Source organism: Arachis ipaensis, chromosome B10 (genome assembly GCF_059453495.1).
Source record: "Arachis ipaensis isolate K30076 ecotype BB chromosome B10, ASM5945349v1, whole genome shotgun sequence".
Classification (NCBI taxonomy): Eukaryota; Viridiplantae; Streptophyta; class Magnoliopsida; order Fabales; family Fabaceae; genus Arachis; species Arachis ipaensis.
Genome location: NC_142435.1, coordinates 73,678,811 through 73,692,441, shown reverse-complemented (window position 1 = coordinate 73,692,441; position 13,631 = coordinate 73,678,811). Strand labels below are relative to the sequence as shown.

General features: G+C 35.9%; 1 protein-coding gene across 1 annotated transcript; it reads right to left on the bottom strand.

The window, feature by feature from the left end:
- Positions 1-1,787: 1,787 nt before the first annotated feature.
- On the bottom strand, positions 1,788-13,337 carry ATG2 (autophagy 2). Its single transcript, XM_088508509.1, has 14 exons — positions 12,874-13,337; positions 11,231-12,315; positions 10,705-10,853; positions 10,372-10,544; positions 7,093-10,248; positions 6,875-6,987; positions 6,274-6,481; positions 4,614-4,727; positions 4,326-4,433; positions 4,110-4,242; positions 3,335-3,534; positions 2,630-2,826; positions 2,329-2,543; positions 1,788-2,036 (listed from the first exon to the last, which is right to left on the bottom strand). Exons 1-13 carry the CDS (start codon positions 13,075-13,077, stop codon positions 2,474-2,476), a joined length of 5,910 nt encoding a protein of 1,969 aa, XP_088364635.1. The 5' UTR covers positions 13,078-13,337; the 3' UTR covers positions 1,788-2,036; positions 2,329-2,473.
- Between the last annotated feature and the right edge of the window lie 294 nt (positions 13,338-13,631).

The window sequence follows — 13,631 nt, the reverse complement described above, 5'->3', positions numbered from 1 at the left end:
TTAAGAATTTATTGTTAGTAAATAAATTATGAGATACTTGATCAAGTTCTACTGATGTGGTGTAAAACATATTTCAACCAAATTAATTAGTAATATTATGATGGAATTTTAACACGTTTGTTTCCTAACACCTAAATTATATTCTTGATTTTTACCTTTGATTGAATTGGATATCTAGAAAGATGTCACTATTATTTTGTTGATTGTAAAAAAATGATGAGACGGCATTTAGCAGAGTCTGTGCATAAAACTGTAGCTGTTTCTTTCCCTCATAAAAACTTAAAACGTGCATAGTGCAACTAGTTTCAGATTGTTGTAGTTCATGTTAATTCCAAAGCACCAAAAGGACAAAGAAAAGTGTGGTCCCTCTCTCACCCAAAGCAAACACACATGCCTCACTATCCCATATAAGATGAATTGGAAGGTACTATTGAGTTCTTGTTACATAACTCCTTACTCTTGTCTGTTTCATGTATCATCATGATCCATTCTCTATGGGCCCTACTTTGAGTGAAACCGTTGGTCAAAATGCAATGTATTGCATTGCATTGAATTCATATTTACAACATCATATGCTGCTACACTCTGAACAACTTCAACAGTCAGAGAATGATTCTAAACGTATTGCATTGCATTGAAATTTTTATTCTGTTTTGATTTAGGAAAATTCTGGTTTGGGTTGATTCTAAACGTTTTGTTTATTTAATGTTAATGCAGGAAAGAAGAAAGTGAAAGAGGAAGAACTTGTGGAATTGGTGCACCACATGAACATTTTTGGAATTAGTTTGGGTGTATTTTTTATTCAGTTTGGTTCTATTTCTTGATTTAGTTTGGAATTGGTGCACCATTTTTGCAAAATTTTTGGAATTAGTTTGCTTGTATTTCTTTACTTTCTTGATTCAGTTCAGGCTGATTATTGTTCCATCTGTTTCCCATGTTTTTGCAACTTGCTAATGATTTTAATTTGTTGTGCTTCTGCTAATTTGTTAGTGATTTATGAGTCAAATTGATCATTGTTCCATTGTTTTTGCAACTTGCTAATGATTTTAATTTGTTGTGCTTCTGCTAATTTGTTAGTGATTTATGAGTCAAGTTGATCATGGTTCCATTGTTCCATTGTTGATTTTGCGAAATTGTTAATTATTTGACCCTAGATATGATTTGATGATTAGAATAGGATAGGTTTTCAAAACAATGTAAAAACCGAACAAACCGAACCAAATCAAACCGAATTTAATTGGTTTGGTTTGATTCGGATGGTCTTAATGAAAAAACCGAACCAAACCGAACCGCATAATTAATATAACATTGGATCGGATGACTTTTCCTTAAAAAACCGAACCAAACCGCACCGCGAACACCCCTAATTCTAGTAAATTAAGTAGAGAAAGAAGCCATATCACTGTAGAAACTTTTCTCCCAAAGCTTGGAAGTTGGAAAGGTGCATGCACTTTGTGCATCACGTGTAAGTCTGCATCAATAACTACGGTGCCATATTGATGCCACATTTCAAACCATATTCCGAAGCGCATATGCAGTCAATATATTTGTATATCTTAGATCACATTTGAAGCCAATGCTCAACACGAGGCTTCTATTGCGGCCAAGAGCCAATCACAACACAAGTCAATAGGAATTAGATACAAATAGTGCCTATGAGCTTAAAATATGCACAGAAAAGCAAACATGAATTGACAATAATCAGTTACTAATGATCACTCCCTATTAACAGAGGAGAGTTAAAACATTGCAAGCAAATAATGGCAAAGTAAATTAAAAAATTGGACAGTAAGGTGAGTAATAATAACGTTGCACACTAAATTTTACAACAAATAATGGTAAATATACATGGATATCATTATCAAGGTTTTGAAAGAATGATATTAAATAATTCTGTACACGATCTAACTATAGGCTAAAGCAATTGGGTCACTATACCTTACTACGACTTCCGTTTGAATAAGGACAGGATATATATACAATTAATCTTGATCATAAAGAATCAGCTCACTGCCCCGTTCCGCTACTGTACAGATCTGCAGTTAATGAGCACATTCAGAAGTGGGAAATGAGATACCAAGTAACACTTCAACTCTACAAGCATAAATAACAAGTCAATTCACTCAAAACGCAACATTCAGAATCATCGTTATCAAGGTAAACATATTATGACAGGATTATGCATAATGAGAATGGTATACAACAGCAGCAACAACAACAACAAAGCCTTATCCCACTGCTACATGGATCAGACGACATCATTAAACCCTATCATGTATCATGTACAGGGAAGATCAACTATCTACTAACAAAGGAGAGATAACTCACATGATACACAGGACACTGCCATTGATTTTTAGAGCTCCTTCAATCTCCTGTCAGTATGCAAGACTATCAACTACTCAATCCTCACACAATAATCTGCACAAAGAATCAGCAAGAAATATTTAACATTCGCTATTGCCATCATTAATCATTCTTCGTCCCATGGTTGTGTTGGACAATACTTCTCCATGGACTCTCGTTTACGTTCGGGATCAAGGCTGAAATGTGAAAAACGGCATAGTCATATCTGGTTCTAGAATTATCAACTGAAAAAGAATAATCTAAAATCAAATTCATTGCAAACCTATTTCTGAATCCAAGAAGAGCATAGTGTACTGCACTGGCACAAGCAGAAGCAGGAGCTATGGCGGCTGCAGGAACTGCTCGAACTGCAGCTGCCAATGCCGGTCCTGCACCAGAGCCACGTTGGTATTTTTTCAAGGGGTTCTGAACCAACACAGCAGCAGATTTTCCCAAGCCATCACTGAGGGTCTCATAAGCCTGAAAAGTCAAGAAGGGAAAAACCTTTATGTAATTGGGATAAAAGGATAAGGCCAAATAATAATAATAATAATAATAATAATAATAATAATAATAATAATAATAAAATTCTTACCAGAGAAATAAGGAGTAATTGAAATTTAATCACATGCTAAATGAGACAAGAAACATAACTAACAATGAAAACATGGTTTATTATGTATAACGCATTCATTAAGGACAATAATTTTGCCACAACCAACTCTGAATACTCAAATAGCTTAATTTTTCTGTTAGTCCTTATAGCTTTTCAAATTTTCAATTAGATCATTATTTTTAAACATTTTTAATCGAGTCCCTATATAGATAAACATTTTTGAAATATTCGTTTGTGTTTGAGGTAGGAAGAATTATAAAACATTCTAAAAGCAAATATTACAACTAGTAAGGATCTAATTAAATTTTTAAACTTGCAAGTATTCGCATATATATATATATATATATATATATATATAGTTTCCCATCTCACCTGTTGAATTCCCTCTTGAGCATCTTTAGGTTGATTAGATCGAACATCCGTGTTCAATTTATCTTTCGGAGGCAAAGAAACTGGAGAAGGTTTGCTTGCAAGGATCTCTGCTTGGTGCAGAATGTCATGGGCTCCAGCAGCTAAATGAACTCCAAGCCCAACAGCTTCAAGAGAAAGGCTTCGAAGAAACGCAATGGTACCTGAAAAGATATTCAACTTCTATGAAGACTAAACCCAAGTTAGGCAAATTAACATTAGAACTCAGCGGACCAGAAAACTGACCAAACAATTTTATAATCATACGGTATTTCTCTATGAAATATAGGATGGAAACTTAAAAAAAATCCCAGCCAAAGGAGCATCAAAATTGACTTCCTTAATTTGTATTAAGTTCTTGCAATTAAACACAATGCTGACTCGGAATCAATTCAGCTAATCATACACTACAGGTAGCTGACACCAGAAAGAGTAATATTCCCATTAACTACAGGTAGCTTACACTGTACAAAGTAATATTAAACTCAATGACAGGACATTCCTCTTGCAACAGTAAACAAATGAAGAAATTAGTGATATCTTTCATCAAGAAGGAAAGTTTTTATCAATATTATCAATTTTTCAATATTGTAATCATATAGATAATGAAAGCCACTTTCTGATTACCAACAAATTTTTCCAAATATTTTGATAAACTCATAATGCTTAAGCAGCTTTTTGCTAGGACATATATCCAACTAATGCGTAAAGGATTGAAGAAATTTTAGAATTAACCTACCTCTCTGCAATCCCTTGAGCACTCTCCGCTCCTTCTTATAGTTTTTAACTGGAGATGAAACCAGCTTAGCAGCACCAGTACCAACAGCAATTAATGAGCGTACAGTAGGAAGCCCTTGCAGTATTTTATGAACCTACATATTGAAAATTATGAATTATGAGGGGCAAAAATATTAATCACATTCTAAAGGAATATAATCCCTGTCTATTAGCACACCTGACTCTGTGATATATCTACCAACCACTCTCCAACAGCTGTTTCGCAAACACTGCCCCAACCATAGATGCCAGCAGCATGAACATGTTTCAGGTTTAGCTCAACCCCCTGAGAGAAAGTACAGATGTATCATCAAAAAGTTCAAATAACATGTCCAAAGAAAAAGAACCTTTTTAATAAACATTTACTACAATGTCAACATAGTCCATCAGACAACTATATAGTAGGTAGGATTAAGAAAATTAGATAGAATAGCGAAAAAAATAAATAAATAAATAGAAAGATTACCTTCCAAGGGACAAGATTTACAAGTTCTACATATTTTCCATGTCTTAATGCTGCTAGATCTACGTGCTTGGGACTATAATCAACTCGAATAAGAATAGGCCATATATCTAGCTTCTGAAACCAAAATGAATGCACCAATACATTAATATTATCATCTACAAGACAGCTTCATATGATTAACTCGTCTTTTATCAAGTCTAAGATGCAGATTCAACACCAGTGTGTCTTAAAGAACACGCTTTGGAAAACAAAATAATCAGCAACATGATGCATCGAATGAGCGACAGCCTTTCATAAGTGAAAATAATAGATTGAATGGCATTAATATTATCATCTACAAGACAGCTTCATATGATTAACTCGTCTTTTATCAAGTCTAAGATGCAGATTCAACACCAGTGTGTCTTAAAGAACACGCTTTGGAAAACAAAATAATCAGCAACATGATGCATCGAATGAGCGACAGCCTTTCATAAGTGAAAATAATAGATTGAATGGCATTTTTAGTAATTTGATTTCCGTGTTTCTTTACAAACCTCATAGCAGAACATAGTAAATTAAAGAATAATGTTAGAAATAAGGAGTATATATCTATATCATATCTTAGCATATCATACAATATCTCTTAGGATTAACTTTGAAGTTCTTTATTATTCTGTGATTGTTTCCTTATTTGATAGGATTAGGCATTTCCTATTATTATTAATAGGTATAACCGTATAAGTATGCCTCTTATAACACATAACATAATCATCAGTATTTCATATTATCTCATTTCTCTTCTTCCTCTCTAAAATCCACAATTTCAACATAGTATCAGAGCAGAACAACCCACGTGACCTGTGGCCTTCCTTTCAGCTACCAAGTTCCCATAATTCGGAACTGTTGTTCATATTATTTCCTAAAGCGATTGTTCACCACCTTCTCTACAATGTTGTGCATTTACCGACAACTACAACATGAAGAATATTAGGTTGTGTTTTCCTTCCAACCTCTCATTGTGAATTAAACTAATGGCAAAATTCTATTTTTCTTTTCACTCAGCCCACTTCGAGGCTTCTTTCAGCCTCCAAGTTTTCAGAACTATTCAAGGTTTCCTGTGGTTCTTGCAATGAAACATTCGCTGCCTTCGGTGCACGTTCTCCAACCTTCATTGTAGAATTTACAGCCTTGGTTGCTGTTTGAAAAACTCAACTGATAAGTGTGTTGCCTTTCTTCTTCAAAATCATGCAATCCTCCAACAAGTTGGTAAGTTGATGGTCATTCCAACTACCTTCTTATGTTAATTTTCAGACATATTCCAGCATCCCTATGTTGCCTTGCTGGTCTTCATGGAGGTCATTTTATATTTTCAAGGGTTAAATTGTAAGGAGCTTAAAGCTTATTAAGTTTAGCTTGTGGAGGGTATTAGAAATAATGAGTATATTTTATGATATCTCCCAGTACCACTTCTAATTTTTTTTTTTTTTCCATTATCCTATGATTAGCCATTTCATATTATTATAAATAGGTATCTCAACATAATTGTATCAGTATTGTCATCTTATCTCTATTCTTCCTCTCCTACCTAAAATCCACAATCTCAAGAGATAATAATTAAAAATGTAAAGAAGCAAAACATAGAAATTATAAATTTAAGAATGTACAGAACATCGCTTGCCTGAAAATAAGGAAGCAGTGCCTCCTGAGCAATTGAAGAGTGTTCGAGATCATTACTTCTCTCTGGCAAAGATTTTGAACCCTCCAAATCTTGGAAATTATTAGGACACTGATCATTTGAGGAGGCTTTTCCCCCAAAGAAATTAACAAGAAAATCAAGCTGGGATTGATGTAGATGCACCAGTAAAGGCAGAGCAGCAACATTTAACCTGAAAAGGAGAAAATAAAAGAATTTTATGAATCTCTTCCTCTTGTTTATTCCAATATACTATATTAAAATTTATAGGTAATACCCTCAAATAAACTGAGATGAGAAAAGAAACACCATGATAACTATTATCTCAAATATATAACAACACAAGTAGATCCCAACCCAAAAAGACAACTTAGTAATCATGCACTGCAAAACTCACAAGCCAACACAATAATGTTTTTAGCAAACAAGAACAATTATCTAGGACTCCTTGTGGCAAATCGAAACAACAACTAAATCTTTAGTCCCAATGATATGAGGATTATATATCTATATTTAAAAAAAAAAAAAAAAAAAAAATCTTCCATCACCTTGCAAAACAGTTGGAATTATATTGTAGTACTCTTACCTATACTCCTCAAGGGGAGTTAGAGGATCTGGTCTCACTGCCTCCAATTCCAACTTAAATGCTTTTGAATGAGATTCCCGAGGACGACCTTTTGAGTGATAATATCCTAGTACCTTCCAATTCAAAAAGCATAGCACTATAAAATTCCAGAACTTGCAAGTTCCAATATGCTTGATATAAAGTTATGTAATTGAAAGCAAATGAATTTTCAAAAATACCAGTTTCCAAGGTGCATCTTGGCCTCTGTCATACAGATAAAAATCTTGAACAGACACAGACATCTTAGATACAAGTAATCCACCTCCGGGAAATGCATCATACTGAAATTTCATGCCAGACAATGCCAATTCCAACAAAATAGCTGTATCTCTGCCAGAATGCTGTCCACTTTTTCCTGAATCAGGCCAGTCCAAACCCCCATACATTTTCCATCTTATATCAATTTTTTTAAGAACCACACGGCCACAAGGCTCACTGTGTGGTGAACTTTCAATGGATGGAATCATGATATGATCTGAAGCCTTTATTAATCCAATTTGTTCACTTTCCTCTGAAATGTGATTTTCTAGTACTTCAAAAGAGTTGCCTCCATACCATCCACCAGTTTCTTTACCAATATCTCTATGTTCTACATCCCTCAATGTTTGAAGAGAAGGCTCATCAGAATGTATACCTACGCATAACTCTGACAGAGGGCATAAGTCTGACAAAATATAGCTTTCTATAATCTCTGGAAAGCAACCCTCCTGAAGAAATGAAGTATGACTACCTTCTGGGCCTATTACAGGCATGGACTCAGTCAAATTTAACTCATGATAGAGAACCTCAGGCTCATCTAGACTCTTCTGACCAATCTCAATCAAGCTTCCATCAAATGGCATTCCTGATTCAAAGGAATTAGATTTCCGTGTATTGGTGTCATTTACTTGAAATGCATCTTCGCATATTTCATCCATCAGGCCTGATATACCAGATCCATCTTTTGAAAATGGTTTTGAAGCAAGCTGTTGAGTAGTTGAAGCCATAGACTCACAGCTAAAATCCTTATTTTCATCATAAAATTCATCCTGGTGCTGTGCCTGTTGAACGTTCTCCCACCTATTCTGCAAATGAACAAGAGATTCCTCCACATCAGGGGCAAATAACTGTTGAAGTTGAGTGGCCAAACGAATCAAAGTAGCTGTTGTGTCGTGGCAAGTTTCCACACAAAGGTGAGATTTAGATAATTCAAGTTCCCATAGAAGACCACTAGGACAGTTGGTTTTCAAAATTGCCTCCATAAAAGCTTCCTGAGCAACTTTAACATAACCACTTTTCTGAAGATGCCCAACACTATAAGTGCCAGAGAATTGATTCAGCTCAGACACTAAACGAAGCAAAAGCCCCAGGTCTTGCACTCTAATTTGAAATACACTTTCTACTGAATCTTCCAATGTTGAATTTGAAAGAGTCAAGGAGGAGGCAGCCAATAGACAAGCAACATATTGTTCAGCCATATCTTGTGAAGAAAAGCTAAACTTTGAATTGGGAAGGTCACTCTCAACCACCAGATTCTTCAAATAAGGCTCATAGCTCAATGCAATATCAATCAAGCTAAGAACAAAAGAAGTTGAGTAAGAAGGATATGATTCCTCTTTCGAAATAGTGGTAGCATCTACATCTTTGGTATTAGAAGCATGCAACTTAAAAAAAGATGATATTGCATGAAACCAATCCAAACGACCACCGACTGCAATAACAGTGCCACAACTGACCGATATAGATGTAATATTATGGAAATTCTCGGGATCAGACAGATAGATAATATCAGAACCAGAAACCCTGGAAGATAATGCATTAGAACCACCTCCATCACCTCGCTTAACGGAGGTATTGCTACAAGTAAGCAGGAGAAACTCATTATCAGGAACTCCAGTGGTAAACCCAAATAACTTGCCTTCTCCATGAGTTAACCGGAAGAAACCAGCATTGTTGATACCCCCAGTATTAGTGACGGATAGTAACTCAAACCTTTGAACCTTCAGCTTGAATTGATGCCACATTCCAGGAAGCTCACTCTGCATAGAACTTCTGACAGTCTCAGTTGTGTCCCTACTAATAAGAATTTCTACAGAATCACATTCCACAACCACTGATGATTGTGAGACAGTAGATTCTTTCTCACTTTTAGTTTCCTGAGAAGTTGCACATGCCAAAGCATTTAGCATTTGGTGTAACAAGTGATGTATGCCTTTATATTGGGAATCACTCACATTAATCACAACCTTTGGCATATGAACATGCATGAAAAATGATGAGCTTAGAACCATCTCTTCTTGAGTTTGAGATTTCCAATCTTCCAGGTCCTTCACTGTTGATGCAGATGCGAACTCATACCCTCCTCCTGAAATATCATCTTGACCCCTTAGCTCTGAATGAGCAAATAACCTAGCTTTCTTTGCAATCCAAGGCCCAGTTACTTGACCAGCCTGCCAAACTACACTAACAACAGAGTAATAATCTCTTTTGCATGCAATAGAAAGAATCCGACTAGCAGAAAATTTCTCATGCTGCGCATTATAGGAGCTGATTTTGACACTGTCATCACTTGATGTGATCACGTAGGCATCTAAATCACAAAATTTCAACTGAAGAGATTGTGCAGCTACCGAAGAAAATCTTTTCTTTGAATTTGCATTTGAGGTTTGAGTACCATCTGGAGGGAAGCCCTTGTTCAAAGGCGATGAAGTAAAATCAAGAGTAATAAACTGTGCCCACGAAAAGAATGTTGCATGATCTTCACCTCCTTCAACAGGAAAACAAAGCATTACCCTTGCATTAGAAATAGATATATCGCCATGCAAACAGCTTGGTGAGGAGAAGGATGTGACACAAGGACCAGAACCTCCTTCCATGTCACTCAGAGATGATCCACACTTCTTATCTGCATTAGACACACTTCCCTTTCCCTCATCATGCAATTGAAGAGATTTCCCAATTTCCGTTAGCAGGCCAACTAGTGCATTTATTACAGGAAAGATTATCCAGAAAATAAATGGGGGCAGGATCAACGAGAATGATGTCTGCCCAGTCAGACAACCATCTGATGAACTTGATTGCATAGTAAACTTGCAACTGGTGATACCAAATGTTCTAAACAATGTAACTTTCATTAGGAAGTCCTCATTTTCAAATGGAAAATCTGTTGCAACTGGCCCAATCAATGAATCTGAATGTAGACCATATGATGCAGACAGAGGAAGAGCATCGAGAACCTTAACTTGTAGTTTTTGAACCAAAGCACTTTGATCTTTTGCATCAACTCCATTGTTCAAGAAACTAGCAATCTCTGCATGGTTCACTGTTCCATTAAGAGTCATACCTTGAGGACATACCTGTTGAAGTTGCAATGTGTAGAATTTATTCAAAAATCAAAATCAAATATCATAGAGAATATATGGGTAGAAGATGCTGGAAGGCATGCATGAATTAAGGGGTAAAGAGAGTGCAAAACTTACCTGCAAAGTAAGAACAATTTTATTCCATGTTGCACCAAGGTAGTCAATCTTAAATCTTCCCAGTTTATCAAGTTTAGGGTCACAAAATTGTTCCTGTTCTTCATCACAGAAGGGCAAAACAACAGATATTCCAGCAAATGTTGCCCTGAGATTGGTCTCCACATGTTGCTGTTCTGTTGAGTAATGTCATATAGAACAAATTAGTAACCAGCATATTATCGAAAGAAATATTTATGTATTCTGTAACAAATAATGGATATAAGAGCCCCATATATTTGTACAGTGTAAAATAAAATTGAAGAAATAAAGTTTCCATGACTAGATGTAAAGTACCAGTTGGAATATGCATGGATCCAGAAGCCAGGGTGGATGCAGCAGTAATGGCACTAAAAACAGAATATGTCCAATTCCACATTCCACTGCTCCCTAAAGCTGATTGAGAATTTCTCATTCCATCAAAACATTCAAAAAACTGGTCCACACTGCAATATTGCGCATAAGAACAGAATTTTTAGTGATATCCAAAACTATGATAAAGGAATCATTAATGTTAAGAACACCTACAAAATGATAAAAATGCAGATGTGATTTGATTAGCACGTAAATAATAGTTATCAAGAGGAAGAAACATTATGAGGATCATAGTGATAGATAAATAAGAGTAAAATAAAAAACAACTGGAGTTTCTCCTTGGGTTGTTCAATCAACGGGAAATGAATAATTAGAAAGCTGTGCTGCTGCACAAAAACAAGCATAAACAGGGAAAATATTAACAATTATATCCTCAGCATCAAGCATTGATCAAACTTCCACTCTTCTTGAACAACTATGGCATTTAAAATAAGAAAAGAGAACCTACCTTGCTCCAAAGTCAAGTTCTTGAATACCATCTTTATGATTTTTACGAGTAGAAAGTGGCACCCAATCTGATATAAGACGAGGCGCAGGAAGCAAATCTTCAGTAGGGGATTCTGGTTGAGTCAAAGAAGTGTAATCAGCTGGCAGATTACCATGATCAGTTATCATTTCAGTGGTGGCATTCACAATAGGACCAGAATCTGCTGAATGGAATGACAAAGTTGAATTCAATTGAGAAGATCCTCTTAAATTGTTATTTGTGCTACCTTTGCCAGTCATACCCACATTCTTAAAACTTTCCCATGAATACAATAGCCATTTAAGTGTGCTAGGTTGAAATCTTAACACCACGGGATCAACATAAACATCTGCATCCAACTTGCGAACATCTAAAGAACCATTGTTCCAAGGAATACTTAATTTTACATTCCCTCCAAATCCATATTGTCTCCCGGTCATGATTGGGCATGTGGCTTGTTTTGGCCTCAAAATGGTTTCACCACTTCCTGCTCCTAAAACAGGTTGAAAGGATAACTCATTATCTTCACGGTCTATTTTGAGAAACTCAACTACTGCTCCATGAAACTTTACAAAATTGGTTAACTGGCTTATTCCAAGAACATCAAATTTTGAGTCAGCATCTTCAGCCAGACTTGTTCCACACTCTATTTCAGAAATTCGAAGAACTAAGGTACGATGACATTCGGATTTGGGTTCTACACCCCCCAAATATGGTTCAAAAGCAACAATTGCATTTGTTATTTTCAAATGGAAGCTGGTGAGCAACCACTTTATCATCTTTGCAATAGTTTTAACACCTTCATGAACATCCATTGTAGTTGACTTCAGAGAATCATCTGCCATTTCATGCTCACTCCTCGTAGAACTATATTTGGCATGTTGATTGTCATTATTTTCAGAGCCACAAGCTTCATCTCCACCACGTGAGTTTACATCTGTGCAGGGAGAAACCACTAGTTCAAGCTCATTCACTTCAACCTCGCAACCTTTACCACTCCAAGGCATTTTAACTAACAGGTAGCCAATTGATCCTTCTTTGACTATCAAGGATGCTGTCTTTCCAAGCTGTAAAAACATGAGCAGAAGAACCCCAAAAAGTTAGTCAATATAAGCAAAACACATATAGGGTTACTCTGCAACAAAAATTAAAGCCGCCTTCATGAATTCACATTACTCTCTACAACAAGCGCCAACTGACGGAATCAGTTTCAATGAATACTGATTTTGTTTTTCATACTCTCATCCCCCAGTACTTCGAGCACAACTAAACTACGCATTTATTGCTAGAACAACCAATTTAAAAGAAGCATCAAACTCGAAGCATTGCATTCCATGAGTATGATGAAGCGGAAACAGATTCCATTATCTAAATTACTGCTGACATTAACTTATTTTGCCTTTTAAAACTACTTGTAATCAAACCCCCCACACACTTACGACATTCTCAAAATTCAAAATTCCCCTAAATATTTATCAAATCAAAACATGCACACACTATATCCATCGTTCATTCATCTATATCATCACATCACATTAAAAACAAACCAGAGTGTTACCGTAACACGGAAACTAAATTGAAAAGCATAAAAAAAAAAAAAACAAGAGAGAGTAGCAGAGCAATACCTTGGCGTTGATGAAGTCGACGTTGAGAGCAAGATCGGTGAGCTGAATGGTGCCTTGGGTGAGCTGCACGTCGAGCTGGTCAAGGTCGACGTCGCCATGGATGAACTGCCCCAGTTTCTTTTTCAGGAAGAACTTGAAAACCCTCTTCAGAGCCCACCGCGAGAACATGGCCTCCGCCGATTTCGCAATGTTCCAAGGAAACATCGTTTTCGATTTTGCGGCGGAGACTTGAAAAGAATTTCTTAGCGAACAATATTCAGCAAAATTAGGGTTTATGATGAGATGCTAGGAACAGGAAGGGCAAAATCGGAGGAATTAAACGGTGGATTGCGACGGCAGAGGGTGGTGGTGGCGGCGGCGACGCGCAACGATAATAAAGCTCCATACGAAGGGGAACACAACCACTTAAAGCAATGAAAGGTGTTTTAAAACTTTTCAATAGGAGTCTACCTTCTTCAACTTTCTTTTATCTTTTATTTATTTTATTTTATCTTTCTTGTTTCAGCTTCCGTATTTGCGTCCTCTTCGTCGCAAATTTTTTCTTATCTTTATCTTTATTTTTAAAATCTTTATCTTTATAATATTTATATCTTTATAATCTTTATCTTTATAATCTTTATAATCTTTATAATAATACAAATAGAGAATTTATATGCTGACGTGGCGCTCATACGTTGAGTCTGAGAGTTTATTTACTTAGGTATCGTCACTAGAAATTTTTAGATTTATATTTATAAATCATAAATTATCTATAACAA

Excerpts from the sequence above, each read along its gene's own strand:
- ATG2 (XM_088508509.1), bottom strand. The coding sequence starts at position 13,077 with ATGTTTCCTTGGAACATTGCGAAATCGGCGGAGGCCATGTTCTCGCGG. Across the intron at positions 10,545-10,704 it reads ATCCATGCATATTCCAACTG|AACAGCAACATGTGGAGACC; the intron begins GTACTTTACATC and ends ATTACTCAACAG. Across the intron at positions 10,249-10,371 it reads AAATTGTTCTTACTTTGCAG|GTATGTCCTCAAGGTATGAC; the intron begins GTAAGTTTTGCA and ends CAACTTCAACAG.